The sequence below is a fragment of the Homarus americanus genome, unplaced genomic scaffold (genome assembly GCF_018991925.1).
Source record: "Homarus americanus isolate GMGI-L3 unplaced genomic scaffold, GMGI_Hamer_2.0 scaffold11794, whole genome shotgun sequence".
Taxonomy (NCBI): Eukaryota; Metazoa; Arthropoda; class Malacostraca; order Decapoda; family Nephropidae; genus Homarus; species Homarus americanus.
This window is the reverse complement of record NW_024739301.1, coordinates 654,438-676,380: the sequence shown is the minus strand read 5'-3', so window position 1 is coordinate 676,380 and position 21,943 is coordinate 654,438. Positions and strand designations below refer to the sequence as shown.

Genomic DNA, 21,943 nt, shown 5'->3' with positions numbered 1-21,943 from the left:
ATTAGTGAGTGGTGACAGTATTAGTGAGTGGGGACAGTATTAGTGAGTGGGGACAGTATTAGTGAGTGGGGACAGTATTAGTGAGTGGTGACAGGATTAGTGATTGGTGACAGTATTAGTGAGTGGGGGACAGTATTAGGGGAGTGGTGACAGGATTAGGGTGAGTGGTGACAGCATTAGTGAGTGGGTGACAGTATTAGTGAGTGACAGTATTAGTGAGTGTTGACAGTATTAGTGAGTGGTGACAGTATTAGTGAGTGGGGACAGTATTAGTGAGTGGTGACAGGATTAGTGAGTGGTGACAGTATTAGTGAGGTGGCACAGTATTAGTGAGTGGTGACAGTATTAGTGAGTGGTGACAGTATTAGTGAGTGGGGACAGTATTATTGAGTGGGGACAGTATTAGTGAGTGGTGACAGTATTATTGAGTGGGGACAGGATTAGTGAGTGGTGACAGTATTATTGAGTGGGGACAGTATTATTGAGTGGGGACAGGATTAGTGAGTGGTGACAGAACTAAGCGTATAATTATATAACCGGTGATAATTGCAGCACTTCAGCTTATTTCATCTGGTGAGTAAACACCCTCACGCTACCTTGACAGTCAGGTTAGGTTAGGTTATTTTAGGTTAAGTTAAATTAGGTTAGGTTAGTTTTGATTAGCGTTAGGGTGGTTAGGTTAGGTTAGGTTATTTTAGGTTAAGTTAAATTAGGTTAGGTTAGTTTTGATTAGCGTTAGGGTGAAGTAAACTGGGGAGCTAATCTTCAGGTTTTCCCAATGTTTTATTTTTACACACAGGAAGTATAATGAGACTCACTGACTTAATGAGAGACATTGTCTTATATACAAAACTTTATTAACGGAAATTTTTTATAGAGTTATTAGATTAAGACATTTTTGTAAACAATAGAACTTGTGATATGTTTACTGTTCACCACAACCATGAACAGACCCCCATGTCATGCCACGCCACGAACAAATTTTTATTTTGTACTTGAAACAAGATGACGGACAATACACGTTAATCTATCTTTATACAGTAGACTCTCCATTATCAGCAAATTGCTAAACGACTGTTTTTCGTTTACCTCCCCCTCCTGTGTAATAGCCTCGTTGGTAGAACTTATATAGATGTAGGCTAAAAGTACACCCCTAGAGCAGAGTGGTTCAAGGGCAGAGTAGGCATAAGGAAGAATTATTGAGGGTGTCAGTGTGTGTGTGTGTGATGTATAGTGTAATATTTTGTTATGCTAATCTGTGCAGTTTGTTGTGTACAGCGAGTTCTTGTATTTTGTATTGTTCTTTACGTAATTATGTCAATGTTTGTTGGTCGTGAAGTTGACTCGTTGTGTTGTACATGGTCTCGGTAGATTTGAATCTAGTGAAGTTACACTTATTAATAAATGCATAAGTTTATGTTAATTGAAGAAGTTTAAGGTGTCGATCGAATTGTCTTTTTTTTGTGGTAACTTCTTTTATATATTGTTTTATTATGAATATCAATTACTGTCATTGTTATATTGTTATTACCATTATACTTAATGTCTCTGGTGGGAGAGTGACGGGGAGGAGAGGGAGGGAGTAGAGAGAACTGAGGAGTTTCTCTGCTTCACGAAATACTATTGAGCTCAGATCTGTGTGCCACTTAAATGAGTGGACTTTGTCAGTGAGGATTTGCTCTGTGAATCTAAACTTGTAAATAATTCTTGCACCAAATATTGAAAGCATTTGAGTATGTGACTATCATTTGCTTTATAGTATTGGTCCCTGTGAATCTTTGACGTTAGATTGGGTTAGATTAGGTTAGGTTGGGTAAATTTAAGTTGATTGGGTTGGGTTAAGTTAGGTTGGGTTGGATTGAGTTGGGTTGGCTTGGGTTGGGTTTGTATCTTTGCTTATGGTAATGAACTATCTGCCGCCATATTGCCGTGCTGTTTACATTGGGCAAGTGCCACCACGCTATCTTCTTGCCTATATCTGACCGCTTAAATATTCTAGTAAATTTAGACCCTATGTCTTTCAAACCAATGTGGGCCTTTTGAACCAGCAGACCAGTGATGAAGGCGTCGTCAACCCACAGGTAACTCACTTCCTTAGAGGCCTCAAGTAGCTTAGGTAGTTGTTCTGTAGCCAGGAGCCACATCGTCCCCTGGCAGTATTTGGGATACATTTTGGCTGAGTACTCTTCCCTGGTCACTTTCCATTTCCCCTTCCTCAACACACGCCCTACCATCCGTCTGCAAATGATCTGCTTCTTAGACTCGCTGTTGAGGGTCTGGATAAACTCCTGCAGTAGAAAGGAATCAATGATCAGGTCGTCGTCAGCGTGGAGCGTCCAGGGTACGTGGGAACAGTGGCGGGTTATCCAGTTCATAGCCGCTAATGCTTTGTAACTCAGTAGTTGGTAGTGGTCGCCGTAGTCTCCCTGTCAAGCAAAAACAACACACAGACGTGTTTGCTTTATCTTTTGATGAAAGTAAACAAAATCTCATATGGTTCAGTTAATGGTACAGTACAGCAGGAATGGTACACTACAGCAGGGATGGTACACTACAGCAGGGATGTTACACTACAGCAGGGATGGTACACTACAGCAGGGATGGTACACTACAGTAGGGATGGTACACTACAGCAGGGATGGTACACTACAGTAGGGATGGTACACTACAGCAGGGATGGTACACTACAGCAGGGATGGTACACTACAGCAGGGATAGTACACTACAGCAGGGATGGTACACTACAGTAGGGATGGTACACTACAGCAGGGATGGTATAATTTGGAGGTATAATTTAGGCCAAGTAAACAAAGCCTCCTTGGCCCACCTCACCTGTACAATATCATGGTACAAAAGGCTCTCATTCTGGACAATCATCTCCTCGTGTGGATTCTTGGCTCGACCGACCATAAACACGACGCCATTATGGGTACCAAGCCCATAAGCGGAAGCATTGGCCCACGTCTTCCTTGTCTCCATCCTCTTCTTCACGCGACTAATGGACGAATGCACGAAGGACACTACCTGTAGGGGTTGACCACGCTGGCAGAAGTCTTCCTCCTCTATCAGGAACTTGTTCGGAATATTTGCCGGTCTGCATACTGGGCTGTCTCGAGGGTTGTCGGGGATGGGAGGCTGTGGAAGGGACGGATACAGATGAAACAGCTGGTAGAGAGAGTTATGCTGGATGAAACAGCTGGCAGAGAGAGTTATGCTGGATGAAACAGTTGGTAGAGAGAGTTATGCTGGATGAAACAGCTGGTAGAGAGAGTTATGCTGGATGAAACAGCTGGTAGAGAGAGTTATGCTGGATGAAACAGCTGGTAGAGAGAGTTATGCTGGATGAAACAGCTGGCAGAGAGAGTTATGCTGGATGAAACAGTTGGTAGAGAGAGTTATGCTGGATGAAACAGCTGGTAGAGAGAGTTATGCTGATGAAACAGCTGGAAGAGAGAGTTATGCTGATGAAACAGTTGGTAGAGAGAGTTATGCTGGATGAAACAGCTTGCAGGAGAGAGTTTTATGCTTGATGAAACAGCTGGGTTATGAGAGAGTTATGCTGGATGAAACAGTTGGTAGAGAGTTATGCTGGATGAAACAGCTGGTAGAGAGAGTTATGCTGGATGAAACAGCTGGTAGAGAGAGTTATGCTGGATGAAACAGCTGGAAGAGAGAGTTATGCTGGATGAAACAGTTGGTAGAGAGAGTTATGGTGGATGTAACAGCTGGAAGAGAGAGTTATGCTGGATGAAACAGTTGGTAGAGAGAGTTATGGTGGATGTAACAGCTGGAAGAGAGAGTTATGGTGGATGTAACAGCTGGAAGAGAGAGTTATGTGAATAGCTGGTAAGAGAGAGAGTTATGTTGATGAAACAGTTGGTAGAGAGAGTTATGGTGGATGCAACAGCCAAGAGAGAGTTATGCTGATGAACAGTTAGAGAGAGTTAAGCGGTGGGATGTAAGAAAGCTGGAAGAGGAGATATTATGCTGGATGAAAGTTCTAGTTAGAGAGAGTTATGTAGATGTAACAGCTGAAGAGAGAGTTATGGTGGATGTAACAGCTGAAGAGAGAGTTGGATGCAAAACAGTTGGTAGAGAGTTATGGTGGATGTAACAGCTGGAAGAGAGTTATGGTGGATGTAACAGCTGGAAGAGAGAGTTATGCTGGGATGAAACAGCTGGTAGAGAGAGTTATGGTGGATGAAACAGCTGGTAGAGAATTATAGTGGATGAAACAGCTGGTAGAGAGAGTTATGCTGGATGTAACAGCTGGAAGAGAGAGTTATGCTGGATGTAACAGCTGGTAGAGAGAGTTATGCTGGATGAAACAGCTGGTAGAGAATTATGGTGGATGAAACAGCTGGTAGAGAGAGTTATGCTGGATGAAACAGCTGGTAGAGAGAGTTATGCTGGATGAAACAGCTGGTAGGGAGAGTTATGCTGGATGTAACGGCTGGTAGAGAATTATGGTGGATGAAACAGCTGGTAGAGAGAGTTATGGTGGATGAAAAAGCTGGTAAAGATAGTTATGCTGGATGAAACAGCTGATAGAGAGAGTTATGGTGGATGAAACAGCTGGTAGAGAGAGTTATGGTGGATGAAACAGCTGGTACAGAGAACTTTTCATTGTTTTAATCTAATTAATCTGTTACCCGACTAGGCTTTGTAGGGCGAGAGAAACTATTATCACCGAGTTAAGATTCCCTTGTAGCTACTATAGGTATAGATACTGTTAACTACACAGTATAGTGATTTCGCTGTATAGATGTCTGGTGCTGGGAGTTGCCTGGCGTCTGGGAAGTGTGGTAAATTTATCGGTGTCGAGATGTTTTTTGTGTGTGAATTTGGTTTGAGGAATACCAGTTCCTTTAGGTGTGAATTGTGGCTTTGTTAATTAAAAAAATTTCAATGTTTGCTCTCGTGGTGGTCACTCTGATGCACCACACACTTACTGGTAATGTTATACTATAAATTATTATAATCGTGTGTTTTTTACTTAATGCTATACAGGATTCGTCCCCCTTAGTTAGGTTTCTGACTGGATGTCGTTACTCATATGTGATAAGACATTCCTCTTTACCCTTTCACTTTTTCGCTGTTAACTACAGTATGTGTGTACTGCTGTGAGCTGCTCTTGGTATCTTTTCAATGTATCAGCTCTTACTGTGATAAGTAAAAGTCAGAGGCGGGAAATATGACTGCTAACAACTTCATATTTTTCCCGCCTCTGCTAACGGTCGTGTAATATTTCAATGTGATTTTGATCTTTAAATATTTTGTTTTTGCATAATGTACTATTACTGATATGTAATTTGTCCTAGTTTGTCTTATTGTAGGTAAAAATAAGTATATATTAAATGCGTCCTCCAAAAGCGTGAATTTGCTACCAGAGTTTAACAGTTAATTCATGTTTAATACATCTGATAAACTTCCTACGTACTTATGTTTGAAATAATGAATGTATGTTTCTTTATATAATTTAGCTAAATATCTTTCTCGTCAGAAACGGTCATCCCAACGATTATGAATAAACTCATCTAATACATCATTACTTCAGGACAAAATCGGACAGGTTTGCAACAGCAAATCAGCTGTAACTCTTGAGGAGGGGGCGGGGCATCTTTTCTCAGCTGAGAAAAAGCGCACTATAATAACATATGTCAAAGTATTTATTCTTATTTTCCTCTTCTTTCCATAATGTTGCCCTGACTGTAAGATCAAAACCGACGAGGCTATTACTGGTTATAAAAGAAAGAAATTTAGAATAAAAAATAGAAGTTGGTTCCTCGGTAGTTACCAAACTAGAAACAAGTTGAAAAAGTGACTTCCACTAAGGCTAAATTAGAAGTTGATAAGATAGATGAATTAGTCAAGAGAAGTTAAACTCGGGTTGCGACAGGGACACAAGGTGACTAAATGGGCCATCACACTTGGGAAATGTCAGGAGTTTTTATCGAGAACGGAAAAATGACAACAGATAACGGCAGAAATATCGCCCAGTGTGATACTTCTTTGAGAGGGATGTAGGATCAGAACAGGTCATGCGGCAGCTGGGGTCTCTGCAGAAGTGTTAAAGAATTATAGCCAGTACTGATAATTGTGAGAGAGATGAATGCCAGGGTCATCTCTAGCGCAGGAATAATATAATCGTGTATGACATTATAGAGTCTCTGAGAGAAGCTCTGAAACTGTCAGTTGCCCCTAGCAAAGTAAAGAGGCCAGGACAGAAGCAGGATAATAAGCCCCGCTCCATCACGACCACATTAGAGAATGGGGAATAAAGGTGAGATACATTCGATAGGCAAAAACTTGGCAGATAATACAACAGTTCACAACATATTCTTAACCCCAGATCGCACAGTAATGCAGAGGGAACAGCACAAACAACTCCTGATGTGCAAGAGAGAGAAGATTCGATGAAAAACAGGGAACGAATGGTTGGTTATGGAGTACGTAGGCAAGTGCGCCAGTATAAGGAGGAACGGCGAAATCATCCCCTAGCTCCACGACCTCCAACAGGGTGCTACAAAGTCCCCCTGCACCTGCGATAATTAACAATATAGTTATTTACCTTTTCTATTTGAAGTAAATTTTGAAAATGGTCACAGTAAATATTGGAAATGGATAACATTACCAATATTTACTGAGTACAACAAGGTACACTGCAGTGTATAACGAAGTAGGTGAACATGGAACAACTGTAAAATTTGAAGGGTATAGAAGTACTCACCTTATTCCTCTCTTCTGCATTATCTCTCCTTCGACAATCCTTAAAGAGTTTAGGCAAGGGGCTAAGTTGTTTATCTACCCTGACGGCGTACTCTCTCCTGCACAACGCCACCAGGACAATCATCAACACACACGCCGTCGCAAATTTCAGCAGCAGGCGACACTCTAAAAAGGAGCAGGAGGTTAGTGGGTTGGTTGTGGCTGCAGGGTGAGGCCGCCGAATGTAGAAAAGAAGGTAACAGGGGAAAAAGTAACGGCTAAAAAGTAACAGGAAGTAAAGTATCAGTAAATAGATGGTTTCGTCAATACTACCTAATTACCTGTTTGTACGACCTAACCTAATAAGCTATCATAACCTAACCTAACAAACTATCATAACCTAACCTAACCAAACCTTCAGAATATGAAGACCCGACTACTACTTCAGCAGTTTATGAACACCTCCCTTCCCGCCTGCAGAAGCTGTCAACATCTCCAGAAACGCAAGAAACCTCCTCACCACCTACAGGATGCCATACCTACTGTACTAGAATAATGTAATAATATGTTTTTTATCAATAAAGTCCTCGTATATATGTTTTAATCATATTTTATTTCATGTTTTGGCTGTTGCTTTTTTCCAATAATTTGATACTACCACTGATAATTTTTTCTCGCAAAATTTGTTACTTTTTCCGTAAATTTCTTTCCGATCACCGAGGCCGCCACAGAAAGTCTCCACAATGACCGGGGTTACTGAGTCAGTTTAGTTCTACCTTATGAATTTTATTATATTTTATTATCTGATCTGTTGACTCCTAATCACATTTGATCAGTTTCCTTGTGGCTGTCTGTATGAACACTGTTACGAAGGTCCAGTTCGTGAAATGGGGGGTTCCCACACTAAACCAAATCGACCCAATCCAACCCAAGCCAGTATTTCTTGCGATGTGTTTAATATAATGGTGAATGTTGAAACTTTGCTGTTATTGTTGCATAAATAACAGCTAAAATATGTAGTATTATTTATTCTTGCTTTTTATTTTTGCAAGTGATTACATATCAGTGACTATCCCCTTGGTACTCTTCAACAAGAAAAAAATGTTGAAAGTGCTCCGATTCCTTCCAAACTGTTTCAGGAAAGATTAGTGGCTTTTGTCTTCACACTGATCTTCGTTCCTATACTGTACTAGAGATGTGTGTGTATACAGCAGGGCAGGTCATCACTTAACCCACAAATATAAAGTACTGTATGTATTGGCATATACCGGGTACAGTATCTCCATTCTAATCGTGTAACACTCGATAAGATAAATCGTTCGTGTGCTTCTGCCTCAATTCATTCACCTAGGAAGGTCTTAAAGCTTCGTCTTATTTCATGCGGGTGGCCAAAATATTCACCTGCGATGCCTATCTGTATCTTTCACTGAAGCAGCACCCAGACAGCCGTGTTGGGGTGTTGTGAGGGAGAGGTATGAATGATGATGGTGGTGTAGGGATGTTGTAGGTGGTTTAAGGAGGCCTGGTGTACTTGTTGTGCTGGGTTTATTATTCTGGTTTACAGAGGTAGGGAAGGTGAGTGATGTTGTGGGTGGAGTGGTAGGGTGTACAGAGGCAGATGATTGTTAGGGTGTAGTGAAGGATAAATGGAATGGTGTATTTGGCGGTGTAGGGAGAGAGTGTGCTTGTTGTGGGTGTAGTGGCAGGGTGTATAGCTGCCGTGTAGTGTTCTAGAGAAGTGTTGCAGGTGTATTAAGGTAGTGGCACTAGATAGGTGTAGTGGTAATGGTGCTAAGTGAGTGTAGTGGAATTAGATTGGTATAGTGGTAGGTGTAGTAGTGCTAGGTTGGTTTAGTGGTAGGTGTAGTAGTGCTAGGTTGGTATAGTGGTGCTAGGTTGGTATAGTGGTGCTAGGTTGGTGTAGTGGTGCTAGGTTGGTGTAGTGGTGCTAGGTTGGTATAGTGGTTGGTGTAGTGGTGCTAGGTTGGTATAGTGGTAGGTGTAGTAGTGCTAGGTTGGTATAGTGGTGCTAGGTTGGTATAGTGGCTGGGTGTAGTGGTGCTAGGTTGGTATAGTGTGGCTGGTGTAGTAAAGAAGTTGGTATAGTGGTTGGTGTAGTGGTGCTAGATTGGTTTAGTGGTGCTAGGTTGGTAGTGGTGCCAGGTTGGTGCAGTGGTGCTAGGCTGGTTTAGTGGTTGCGTAGGTGCTAGGTTGGTTTAGTGGTTGCGTAGTGAAGCAGGGTTGGTTTAGTGCTGGTGCAATGGTGCTAGGTTGGTTTAGTGGTTGGTGTAGTGGTGTTAGGTTGGTTTAGTGGTTGGTGTAGTGGTGCTAGGTTGGTTTAGTGGTTGGTGTAGTGGTTTTATTAAGTTTTAAGTAGTTGTAGCTCTTTATATAACGTATTAATCTGCTACTAATCATAAACGTTACATTCAGGATGATTTAGTTATTATTTCTGCTCTTTTTCCATCACAAACAATCATTGTACAAAGGCCAAGACTCATCCAGACTCATCCTATAAACTTAAAGGAAAAATTAAGTTTACGTTATCGTAATGCATGAGAAAAACTATTCTATCTTTTCAGTTGAAAGTTTTAAAGAATTCATTAAAGTACTGTTGGAGAGAGAGAGAGAGAGAGAGAGAGGTAACTTGGTTCCCCTGGATCCATAAAATACAGGATCTGATCACATTAGAATCAGAGCCCAACCATAAACAGATGCAGTCACCAGTTATACCGAACAGTGGCAAGTTAACTCCCTTATAATCAGGATTTGAGATGTGTGCAGCCCCGTAAGAAGGCTTATTATCACCATTTTCATCAGTGTATAATAGTTCACATCCATGTCTACTGTATATTGAACATTTGAACAACCATAGGGACATAGCTCATGCCCTTGTCTAACACTCACATTTACTGCAGATGTTTCAATTTCTTCCCTATTTACTCTTACTGTTGAGCAGCTGTTCACACTTAATAGCCTTCCTACCACCTCATACACTTGTAATACCTCCCCAAATGTTTCTCTGTTCACCCTAGCTCTTGCTTTTTCCAAATCTTGTATAATAAATAACTAAGATCATCTGGTAGTAATAATAACAGCAACAAATATATTCAAATCAAGAAGAAAAAAGATTAATTTTGGAAGGCTCTATGTCTCCTGTTCAAGAAATGAACCTCGGCACCCCTCAAGGTGGAGTCCTGAGTCCCACCTTGTTTAACACTCTCATGCACTCCATTGCATCTCTCCCGTGGCCGACAGAAGTTGTCCACTCAGGATATGCCGACGATGTCCTCCTCCAAGCCCCTGACTACCTCAGCATGCAGGAAGCCCTTGATCTGGTCTCCAGAGAGTGTGATTCACTTGGTTTCCTTCTTTCAACTGCGAAAACAAAAGCCATGTGGCACGGTCGTGTTGTACCTCCACCCCTTCTCTTATCAGGAACGCCCTTGGACTGGGTTAATGAGACAAAATACCTGGGTGTGTATGTAACTCGCACACGTTGTCAGATCCCTGAAGTCCGCTATCTTCGAGACATGCTTTCGGCGTCTCGCTCCCCTCTCTACCATGTGTGCAGGGGTTCCCTTGGTGCCACCATCCATGTACTTCTCACCATGTACAAGTCCTTTGTCCGTTCCTGTGTCGACTACGCCGCCCCTGCCCTCGTCAACATTAGTCGGACTGCTGTCAACCGTCTTGAAGTTATCCAGAGGAAAGCTGCTCGTATCATCCTTGGGGCTCCTCAGTGGACACGCTCTACTTCTCTATATACCGAACTTGGTCTTTCCCTCTTACAGGATCGTGTCCAGGAGTTTTACCTAAAAACTGCCGTTTCCATTCTACGGGATCCTCGGGGCAACTGTCCAAACCAACTTGACTCCTGCTGTCCGAGATCGACCTCCATCTATAAGACAGTGGCGAGGGTCACTCATCCGAGCCCTTCAGGAACACGACCTCCTGCCTGTTATTGTTGTCACCCCTGCTGTTGGTTCGTCTCCTTCTCCCTGGCTGGATTTTCAACCTGAAGTGATTGCCCTCGGTGGACCGCTCCTGAAATCCCAGGTGAACCCTGTTATTCTCTGCAAATACCACCTCTCCATGATCGCCCACTGGTCCCCAGGTAGGGTCGTCCTCTACACTGATGGTTCTGTTGACCCCGCTACAGGTAGGGCCGGGGCTGGTGTCTACATCTCCCGTCCTGATGCCCCTGAGCCTATCAAACTGTCTCTCAGAGTTTCTGACGGGGCATCCTCCACTCTGGCTGAACTAATAGCCCTCCTTGCTGCCCTTCTGCTGAGGAAGAAGCAGATGGCTTCTGCCCCTTGCTTGTCTGCTGCGATTCCAGGTCTGCTCTCGACGGGATCGCATTTGGATCGGGGGAAAATAAGGACCTCATCCTCCGAATACGAGGGTTAACATCCACACTTCAGGATGCAGGCCGTCCTGTGACATTCCTATGGATACCCAGTCTTGTCGGTATCTTGAGGAATGAGGCAGCAGATGGCCTTGCCAAGACTGGCTGCAACAAGGCCACACCTGACTACGTTGTTCCACGAACACTTTTACAGATTAGGACCCAAATTCGCCGCAAACAGAGAGAAGCTCGGGAAGCAGCCATCCTCCTGGACTCCCCGCCCACCTGGTACGATGTCCTCCGTAAACTTCCTGACCTCTCGTACGTCTACACGGAAAGGGTCGCGGAAAGGGACGTGATTGCTGCCCGTATCATCATTATATGACTTTGCTTGGGAGATTGGTATCCCCGCATCCCCTGAGCAACGCTCTTGTGCATTATGCAGAAGACCCGACAGCAGCACCCTTATTCACTACCTCCTGAGATCCCCACACACAACGCTTCCGTGACGCCTGCTGACCACCACTCCACGACCCCCTGACGGAGACACGATGATCCTCCCCATACTGGCCAGATATTTGTAAATAATATTGATTATGTGTTAAAGGAATATCCTTCCTTCCTTAGGCTTTAGTAAGCCCCTTTATAATATTTATACTGTATATACTTGTCACACTTGCCAGATGCTTCTGGTGTCATTGTACAGGGGTACCTAGTGACAGCACTAGGATCCCGCTTCCTCTATCAAGGAATAAACAATTGAAATTGAAAAATTGAATTGATTAATTTTGTTTACCGTTGATTTAAATCGGCTAACCTTTGGTGTAGTGGTGTTAGGTTGGTATAGTGGTGGGTGTTGTGGTGCTAAGTGGGTGTAGTGGTGCTAGGTGGGTGTAGTGGTGCTAAGTGGGTTTAGTGGTGCTAGGTGGGTGTAGTGGTGCTAGGTGGGTGTAGTGGTGCTAGGTGGGTGTAGTGGTGCTAGGTGGGTGTAGTGGTGCTAGGTGGGTGTAGTGGTGCTGTGGTTGTGGTGGGTGTTATGGAGTGTGCGGGTGGTGGTGTAGGTGGTGTAGGGTGTAAGTGGGTGAGTGCAGTGGGTGAGGTGGTGGGTGTAGTGGTGCTAGGTGGGTGTAGTGGTGCTAAGTGGGTGTAGTGATACTAGGTGGGTGTAGTGGTGCTAGGTGGGTGTAGTGGTGCTAAGTGGGTGTAGTGGTGCTAAGGGGTGTAATCGGTGGTGTAGTGGTGCGTTGGTAGTGGTGCTAGGTGGGTGTAAAAGTGGGTGAGTGTGCAGTGGGGTGAGTGGTGCAGGGTAGTGGTGCTGGGGTGGTGGTGGGTGTAGTGGTGCTAGGTGGGTGTAGTGGTGCTATGGTGTAGTGGTGCTAGGTGGGTGTACCAGTGTTAGATGGATGTAGTGGTGATAGGTTTGTATAGTGGTCTTAGGTGGATGTAATGGTGCTGGGTGGGTGTAGGGGTGCTGGGTGGGTGCAGTAAGTAATAGGTGTAGTGGTGCTAGGTGGGTGTAGTGGTGCTGGGTGGGTGTAGTGGTGCTAGGGTGGGTGAGGTGCTAGGTGGGTGTAGTAGGACAGGTGTAGTGGTGCTAGGTGGGTGTAGGGGTGCTAGGTGGGTGTAGGGGTGCAGGTTGGTATAGTAAGTAAAGTAGTGGTGCTAGGTGGGTGTAGGGGTGCTGGTGGGTGTAGGGGTGCTAGGTGGGTGTAGGGGTGCTAGGTGGGTGTAGGGGTGCTAGGTTGGTGTAGGGGGTGTCAGGGGTGCAGGTGGGTGTAGGGGTGCTAGGTTGGTAGAGGAGTGGTGCTAGGTGGGTGTAGGTGCTAGGTGGGTGTAGGGTGCTAGGTTGGCATAGAAGTAAAGGTGTAGTGGTGCTAGGTGGGAGGGGTGCTAGGTGGGTGTAGTGGTGCTAGGTGGGTGTAGGGTGCTAGGTGGGTGTAGGGTGCTAGTGGTATAGTGGAGGGTGCTAGGTGGGTGTAGGGTGCTAGGTGTGTGCAGGTGGTTAGTAAGTAAAGGTGTAGGGGCTGGTGGGTGTAGGGCTGGTGGTGTAGGGTGCAAGGTGGGTGTAGGGGTGCTAGGTTGGAAGTGGTGAGGGTGCTAGGGTGGGTGTAGGGGTGCAGGGTGGGTGAGAAGGTGCAGGTGGGTGTAGGGTGAGGGGTGTAGGGGTGCTAGGGTTGGCATAGTAAGCATAGGGTAGTGGTGCTAGGTGGGTGTAGGGGTGCTAGGTGGGTGTAGTGGTGCTAGGTGGGTAGGGGTGCTAGGTGGGTGTAGGGGTGCTAGGTTGGATAGGAAGGTGTAGTGGTGCTAGGTGGGTGTAGGGGTGCTAGGTTGGTGTAGGGTGCTAGGTGGTGAGGGTGCTAGGTTGGTATAGTAAGAATAGGTGTAGTGGTGCTAGGTGGGTGTAGGGGTGCTAGGTGGATAGAGGGGAGGGTGCAGGTGGGTGGGCAGGTGGGTAGGGGTGCAGGTGGATAGAAGAAGGTGTGGTGCTAGGTGGGTGTAGGGGTGCAGGGGTGTGGTGCTAGGTGGGTGTAGGGGCAAGCAGGTGGGTGTAGGGGTGCTAGGTGGATAGAGGGTAGTGGTGCTAGGTGGGTGTAGGGGTGCTAGGTGGGTGTAGGGGTGCTAGGTTGGTATAGTAAGCACAGGTGTAGTGGTGCTAGGTGGGTGTAGGGGCAGTGGAGGGGTGCTAGGTGGGTGGTGCGGGGAGAAGAAGGGGGTGCTGGTGAGGGGTGCTAGGTGGTGTAGGGGTGCTAGGTGGGTGTAGGGGTGCCAGGTGGGTGTAGGGGTGCTAGGGTGGGTGTAGGGGTGCTAGGGTGGGTGTAGGGGTGCTAGGTTGGTATAGTAAGTAATAGGTGTAGTGGTGCGGTGGGGTGGGTGCTAGGTGGGTGAGGGTGCAGGTGGGTGGTGCCAGGGGGGTAGGGAGGTGGGGCAGGTGGGGGGGTGCTAGGTGGCATAGGGACAGGTGTAGTGGTGCTGGGGGGGTGCGGTGGTGTAGTGGTGCAGGTGGGTGGGGGTGCTAGGTGGGTGTAGGTGCTAGGTGGGTGTAGGGGTGCTAGGTTGGTGTAGGGGTGCTAGGTTGGTGTAGGGTGCTAGGTTGGTATAGTAGGCACAGGTGTAGTGGTGCTGGGTGGGTGTAGGGGTGCTAGGTGGGTGTAGGGGTGCTAGGTGGGTGTAGGGGTGCTAGGTGGGTGTAGGGGTGCTAGGTGGGTGTAGGGGTGCTAGGTGGGTGTAGGGGTGCTAGGTGGGTGTAGGGGTGCTAGGTGGGTGCAGTAAGGTAGAGGGCAAACTCGAGCTGTTTACTTTGTATACAATAAACACCCGATACAGCCCTCGCTGGTCCCGTGGCCCTACACTACGTTAATTGCTCTACCTGCTGTAAATGAGCTGGGCTGTTCCTAGGTTGAGTTTTATGACAACATTGTGTGCACAGGTGTGTATGTGTGTGTGTGTAGAAGGGAAGTTAATGGGTGGGGATGGTGGGGAAGTTTAGGAGTAGATTGGGGTGAGCGGGAGGGGGGTTAGGGGGTCGGGTGATTGGGTGGTTAGAAGATGACGTTAGGGGTGAAGGTGTGGGAGATGGACAGATAAATATTATATCATATTTCTCCCCGAGGGGGCTAGTTTATTGGGCACCCCCTTGTCATTCTGTGCAAGGTGAAGCGCAAAAGCGTTTACAGCGCCCATCTGGGAAGCATGCGTAGTTCAATAAGGGCGTAAAAGCCTGAAGGGTCATGGGTTTTGTCAGCAAGTTATATAAAGTGACAGAATGATGAGTGTGTGTGTGGGGGGAGTTCCCGGTACAATTCATCTGTTTATGGCAAAGCCTGGCAAGTCCCTAATAACGTCAAGTGCCAGGCCTGTGACTAGGAGGAGGGATATCTGGTCAGGGAGGGAAGAGGTGTTGGTAACAGTATCATCAGTGGTTTGTATGTAAGAAAGTCAGGTGTTACCCCGGGAGTTTGGGTAGGGCCCCACCGGTGCCCCACAATCCCCCCACCCGGTGACACGACACAGGATCATATCCCTCTTCCACGAATTTACCAGCCGTGTTGAAAAACTATTTGATACACTCTGTACCGCCATCTCCAACCTACACAGACTACCCCTGCCTCCAGCTGCTTCCCAGTCACCCCCCTCTTCTGGTTTGACACAACCTGGTAGCCCCCCTGTGTGCCCCTCATGCTCACGGCCTACTCCACCGCCGCCTGGCACCACTGCTGGGGTGGCACCTACCGAGCCAGCCCCAGTGTGCCCTGAAATGAATTGAATTGAATTGAATTGAAACAGTTTATTTATCCAGAAAAGCACAGATATAGAGTGGATAATAATAACGCTATTAACATGGTTGAGCCAGTTGAGAACCTGAGCTCTCTTTTAGGCACCTGATATATACTATACATTTATCTCAAGGAAATATTATGTAACACTTAGTATCATCTGGAATAGTACAATAGCATGGTGGTAATAAGAACATCTCATAATGTTACCACAGTTATCACGTCAATATTTATTTATATATATATATATATATATATATATATATATATATATATATATATATATATATATATATATATATATATATATATATATATATATAAATTACAGTGGAAGCAGTACAACATGGGTTGTACAGTATGAAGGTTGAACAAGAGGACAGAGCTGTCAGGATTATGTCTAGTTGGCAAATATATTTATTGCAATGGTAATTTCTTCTCTATTTACATGATAATTTCCGATAAAACGGTTTTGATGGTACAATAAAAGTTGGTACTGTAAATATTGTAGGTGTTACAAGAAATATTAATGCTTAGACAAAAGATATTTTTTAAGAGATGATTTAAAGGAAGGGAGTGTTGTCTTTGCTCTGATGGGTGGGGGTAAGTTATTCCAGTGTTCCACACCTTCACACCTTGATATTTTATGGAGGTCTGGGACTGAGAGGAGCGCATGGGGGGTGGTCTTAGTAGCTCTGGGTGCCTTAAGTTGTATCTCTGATTATTCCGGAACTGGAAATAATTATTATCAAGCTGCCCCCGTGCCACTTCCCGCCCCATCACCACGACACATGGTGCCTCATTCTGTCCACCCACCGCAAGCCGTGCCTTTTTTTTTTTAGAGAAAGGAGGGGTGAAAGAATATTAGAGGTGGGGGAAGGAAGTTATTGTTCGGAAATTGAAGAAATTTAGGAGGAGGTAAGAGAGGGCGGGCTGACTGCCTAGCTAAGCTAATAGTGCGTTAGGGTTGTGTCATGGGTTAGTTATTGTCTGTCGGTACAGGCACTAGACATCCTACCCTGTCCCATATATGGGTGTTTTGAGGGCCTTATTTCATATTCCGCCGACCCTACTGGCGGATGCTGGTCTCAGGAGGTTGTCTAATGCCTGGCCGTGTAGATCAGGGGTGGTAATGAACCTTTTGAGATTTGGTAACTTTTTGGGAACCATGTATGGTTGTTGTCGTTATCTGGTGGGAGTCTTAGAAGGAGTTCTTGCTCTGATCGTTCTATCTTTTGCCAGATTCTGCTGGCCAGGGTGTGCAGCTGCTGGTTGATGGGTTTTATTCTCAGGTCTCTATGTATCTCGGCTGTGGTTTTGGTGAAGGGGTATCTTTCACCTGTGACGAATCTTAGGGCTTCATTTTGGACCACCTTTAATTTCAATATTTGAGTGGTGCTCATAGTATGAAGAGGTGCTGCTGGGTAAGTTAATATCGGTATGATAAATGATGTCATCAGGCGGAGTTTTATCTTCTCAGGAAGCGCTTTAAAGCGGTACAGTTTTCTCAGCTCTCTTGCCTTTTCCTTCCTGGTGTGGACATGATGGGAGTAACCTGTCGTGGATATATGCAAGCCCAGGAGGGTGCCTCTGCCTTTGTATTCTATCTGGGCATTATTGGTTACTAATGGATGAGTTTTCCGTCTGCATAAGGGTATCACTGTAAATTTCGGGAGACTGGTTTGGATTTTCCATTGTTTTTCGTAATTATTTGCCCTTTCTAATTCCCACCTGGTGTTGTCGACCTGTAACGCTTGCGATTTTCCTTGATGTGTTGTTATTTGAGTGATGTCATCTGCATACATAATATCTTCGTTACCTATTCTAGTGGGAGGCGGGGTGTCACTTGTGTCGATAATATATAGAGTGGGGGAGAGGACGCTCCTCTGAGGGACTCCACTCATGAGTGGGAAGGTCTCTCCTGTGTGTTGTCCTACACTCAGTCTGGCATTTCTGCCGTCAAGAAAGTTGCAAAGCAACTTTTCACTGTTGGTGGGAAGTCCGAGTTGGAGGATCTTATATTTTAGACCGTCATGTCAGACTTTGTCAAATGCCTTCGCTACATCCCGGAGAGTTAGATTACATTGTCTACCACTCGCCGCGGCTCTGGCTATATTTTCACGTGCCAGGGCCTGCTCATGTCTCTGAGCTGTCTCCACCAGGGCCCCCTATTGGACCCGAGGACACCACCCCCGGCTCCCCGTGCCCCACCGGCATGCCGGCACGTGGGGTCCATCCACTCCAGTTCTCCGCATCAATGGACCACCAAAACGACATGCACGTGCGCTACGCATCTACGAAGCCGACACTGCCGACGTACACGCCATCACAATCACACTAAAAGGTATGTCCCTCAATATTGTCAATGCCTATGTGCCTCCCTCCACCTCTAGATAAAGCCCCTATGAGTGATATAGGTCAAGCGTAAACAGGGCTGCCTGCCTAGTATGGGTCAATAGGGCCCCTACAGCTATTATTGGTGGACCTTCTTGCTACCTGTCATTCTGAACTCTTTTATCAATGCAGTGACTAAACCCACCAAAGAAGCTGCCACTCTGGGAGATCATATTGCTTGGTCGAATATCACACCTAACAATGTTGTGAATGGAGTAATTTATACCAAAATCTCAGATCACTTCCCAGTCTTTGCCGTGTATAAATCCACAGAAATTGACAATGATAATGACCCTATTGATGAAAAACAAAACACTGACTACACACACACACACACGCGCGCGCACCGCACAGTGTTGTGTGCTTTATAGATAAAATAACCATCTCTTGAAAATTATTATTAATAGCTGCGGGTACTTGAGAGACACCGCTTAGGAATCCCGAACCTATTGAGGTTCTCCTACCCTCACTGCTCCTACCTAGCACCCCTCTAACATGGCACCCCTCCTACCTGGCACCTCTCCTACCTGGCACCTCTCCTACCTGGCACCTCTCCTATCTGGCACCTCTCCTACCCGGCACCCTTCATTTGAGACAACTGTCAATAGTGCCAAGGACTTACTTTTAAAACAAATTTTTAATTCCATGTCCTCTTGTTATCTGCGCCTGTATCTCCGTGTTGATACTTTGGTGCATCCACTGTGTCCCGGGCATCAGATGACAGCAGAAATACAGTGTAACATCACCACAGGACAACACCAGCCGAACAGCACTAACAATATAGGTTTAAGTGGTGGCTGGGATTTGGAAAGACGAAGGAAGGACCTCCAGTGACACACATCTTGCACGGTGCTCGAGGCGAGAGACACTAAGTGAGCAGCACACGCACACTGCCAGGCAGGATCCCTCGCCGCCACTCACTGGCTGTTGTAGTGATACCAACAGCTGGTGTAATCAAGTGTTACGGAAAAGAAGAGGGAGGTGGGGGGGGGGGTGAATTGCTTAATCGTAGAGATATGGCTGGGGTCTTGACTTGGGGCTGCCATAGTTACGTGTTCTTTGCTGTCAACGTCATGTGCGGGGAAAATTCAAAATACAGCATGGTGAAAACGAGGCAGGGAAAGAAGCAAAGAGAAGAAAGTAAATTACGAAATTAGGATGAAGTTAACAAGAGAAGTGATAAGGTGTGAGGGGGGAATGAAAAGAAGTTGGTACGCATGGCTGGCTGTAGATACCAGATAACACACTCCTGCATGGCAGTGAACAGTGACATAAACCACACGAATCATACCTATATAAACTGCGAATGAATATGATGGATTTTTTTGTGTATGAACCTCTGTCCTGCGTGGCAGTTTGAAGTGATACCACCCTTAGTGTCAAGACCTGACTGAATTACTCAGAATAGGCAAACTGTACTCCAAGCTTTGTCAATAATTTTTTTAAACTAATTAAACACACTCACGGGGCGAAACACGGGCGGGCTTTGGTGCCAGGGGGAAAAACGTTCTGTAATAACACTGCTAGGCGGGGAAGGTTGCTGCTCACACACACACACACACACACACACAAACACACACATTAACACCAACACATACACAGCAACACGCGCACACACAAACACACACACACACATACACACACACACACATACACACACACACACAAACATACACCCAAACACACGCACACACACACACACACACACACACATGCCACACAACGTAAGGACCTAGAAAGGGTGCAAAAGAGGGCACGTAAGATTATTCTCTCCCCTTCCTACTCCACACATCAAGAAGCGCTCAACACACTGACCCTCTCGGCTCTCTCTGACCATCACCACGACCTCATCTGCAAATTTGGTAAGAAGATTCTGCACCATCCTCGACATCTTCTCCTACTACCACCTGAGATCCCTAGCCCGAGAATTGCTGTTTGACACCACAACCGCATCCAGCCCATACGTGCACGAACTGATCCCTATAAGAACAGCCCAGTCCCAACCATTGTAAAAATTATCAATAACTTGTAATAAACCAGTGTATTCACTCCCAGTAAATACTACTTCTGCACTGCCACTATGTTGAAATGCCCTGTAGTTTCAGCTTTTCCCCGTCTAGTTATTATATATCTTATTTGTATCACTTATGTTACTTGTATATTATTTGTAATTCGAAACCCATTCCCCAAATATGTAACTGTATATTTTCAGCCTTCTGGCTGCCAAGCTCTTTCAATAAACCGTTAATTATTATTATTATTATTACACGCACACGCACACACACACACACACACAACAAAGCAATCGACCTCTTTCCCTATTATGCAACTGTATATTTTCAGCTTTTTGGCTGCCATGCTCTTTCAATAAACCGTTAATTATTATTATTATTATTATTATTATTATTATTATTATTATTATTATTATTACACACACTACCTCCCCCAATAGCCACACCTTCGCCACCATTTATTTACCTTAATATTAACTATCCTAATACATAAGCAACTATCCTATCTGTGTTAAATACTACTACTACTACTACTACTACTACTTTTTTTTTTTTAAACGTGGCCTCCAGCCTCCCCCAATAGCCACACCTTCGCCACCATTTTATTACCTTAATATTAAATATCCTAATACATAAGTAGCTATCCTATCTGTGTTGAATTAGTTGAGCCGCAGATCTTTGCGGCATTCAGTGACTGTAGCCTCATAGTCAAATCTACTACTACTACTACTAATACTTCTGTAAAACACCGTTAGCAAGTACCGGGAAGGTCTAGATTCTAGACCTCTAGAAGGTCTGCTCGCCAGGTTAGGTCGTGGAGTCGTGTCGTATTGCGTCTCTGTAACAACACGTGTTGGCATCTGGATCTTCGTTGTTAATCGGCGGCAATTGGACATAAAGGCCGTCATAGTGAAGGGAATGTGTAAATCGATGTAACATTTGTAATGTTATTTGCGATTATATAATTAAATATACTCCCTACTGAACTGGAGTATATAGGCCGTGGGGACACAACCATAAAACCCAAAGACTACAGAAGAGAAGGTCAACCCGCCTGCAGATGGGTGGAGCGTTGTTGACGTCAGCTAGTAGTCTCCCATGCTACCTCACTTACCTCTCACCGCTTATAAGCAGACCATTTTATGGTTCTACTTACTATATACTCTTAAAGACACCAATCAGTGCAGTGGGTGATACAGAATATACCTGTATGTGCAGTACCAGAGAAGGAACGTTGAAAATAAAAATCAATGCATTTTAGTTATATATGTATTTAAATAAATGCAGCTTACGATAGGTAAATTATAACTATATGTGCAGTTCCCTACAGGAGATCCTTTCCTCCCTGTTGTTAAATCTGACTACGACTCTGCAAAACTGCAGGAAGATCTAAAAAAATTTTTTGCATAGCCTGAAAAATGGTAGATGAAATATAATGTGGACAGATGTAAAGTACTTAGTCTAGATGTAAAAAGAGAAAACCGGTATCAGATGAACAACATTGATATAGAGAAATCTGACTGAGAAAGATTTAGGAGTAATAAGAAGGAATCTTAAACCAAGACAACAATGCGTATTTGCAAGAAACAAGGCTAACAAAGGACTTGGGTTCTCACAAAGGCGTGTTAGTTACAAGACTAGCTAGGTTATCCTAAAACTATATCTTGTACTTGTGAGACCTCATTTGGATTACGCGGTTCAATTCTAGTCACCGTACGACAGAATGGATATAGAATCCCGAGAAAGAATTCAGAGGAGAATGGCAAGACTAATCCCGGGCATTAAGAACCTTGAGTACAGAGACAGGTTTAAGCATCTTAATTTGCACTCCCTCGAGAGACGTAGAGTGAGGGGCGATATGACAGAGGTGCATAAATGGAAGTCAGGGCTAAACAGAGTTGATATAACAAAGGTACTCAACTATCCAACCAGGAGCGAACTCGTAACAATGGTTTTAAAGTAGACAAATTTAGATTTAGGCTCGAGATAGGTAAACATCGGTTTGGAAACAGAGTAGTGGATGAGTGGAAAAAGTTACCAAACATCATCATTAACTCGAATATGCTGGGTAGCTTCAAATATAGGTTGGACGGATAAATAAACGATAGGGGTTGGGTGTAAACGGGACTGTACAGTATGGGCCAATAGGCCCATTGCAGTTTCCTCTATTCTTATGTTCTTATTTGTCAGGGTAAGTAGAAAAA

General features: G+C 44.9%; 1 protein-coding gene across 1 annotated transcript; it reads right to left on the bottom strand.

Annotated features, from left to right (window-relative positions):
* Positions 1-1,428: 1,428 nt before the first annotated feature.
* Positions 1,429-18,642, bottom strand: LOC121874479 (beta-1,3-galactosyltransferase 5-like). The gene is made up of 4 exons (XM_042378617.1): positions 18,350-18,642; positions 6,731-6,894; positions 2,833-3,135; positions 1,429-2,426 (listed from the first exon to the last, which is right to left on the bottom strand). Exons 1-4 carry the CDS (start codon positions 18,372-18,374, stop codon positions 1,839-1,841), a joined length of 1,080 nt encoding a protein of 359 aa, XP_042234551.1. The 5' UTR covers positions 18,375-18,642; the 3' UTR covers positions 1,429-1,838.
* Between the last annotated feature and the right edge of the window lie 3,301 nt (positions 18,643-21,943).

What these genes read in the sequence shown, in the direction of transcription:
- LOC121874479 (XM_042378617.1), bottom strand. Translation starts at nt 18,374, where the DNA reads ATGGAATTAAAAATTTGTTTTAAAA. An exon ending in ATGCAGAAGAGAGGAATAAG is followed by an intron (nt 3,136 to 6,730) that starts GTGAGTACTTCT and finishes TCCCTTCCACAG; the next exon opens with CCTCCCATCCCCGACAACCC. An exon ending in TGTACCATGATATTGTACAG is followed by an intron (nt 2,427 to 2,832) that starts GTGAGGTGGGCC and finishes TTTGCTTGACAG; the next exon opens with GGAGACTACGGCGACCACTA.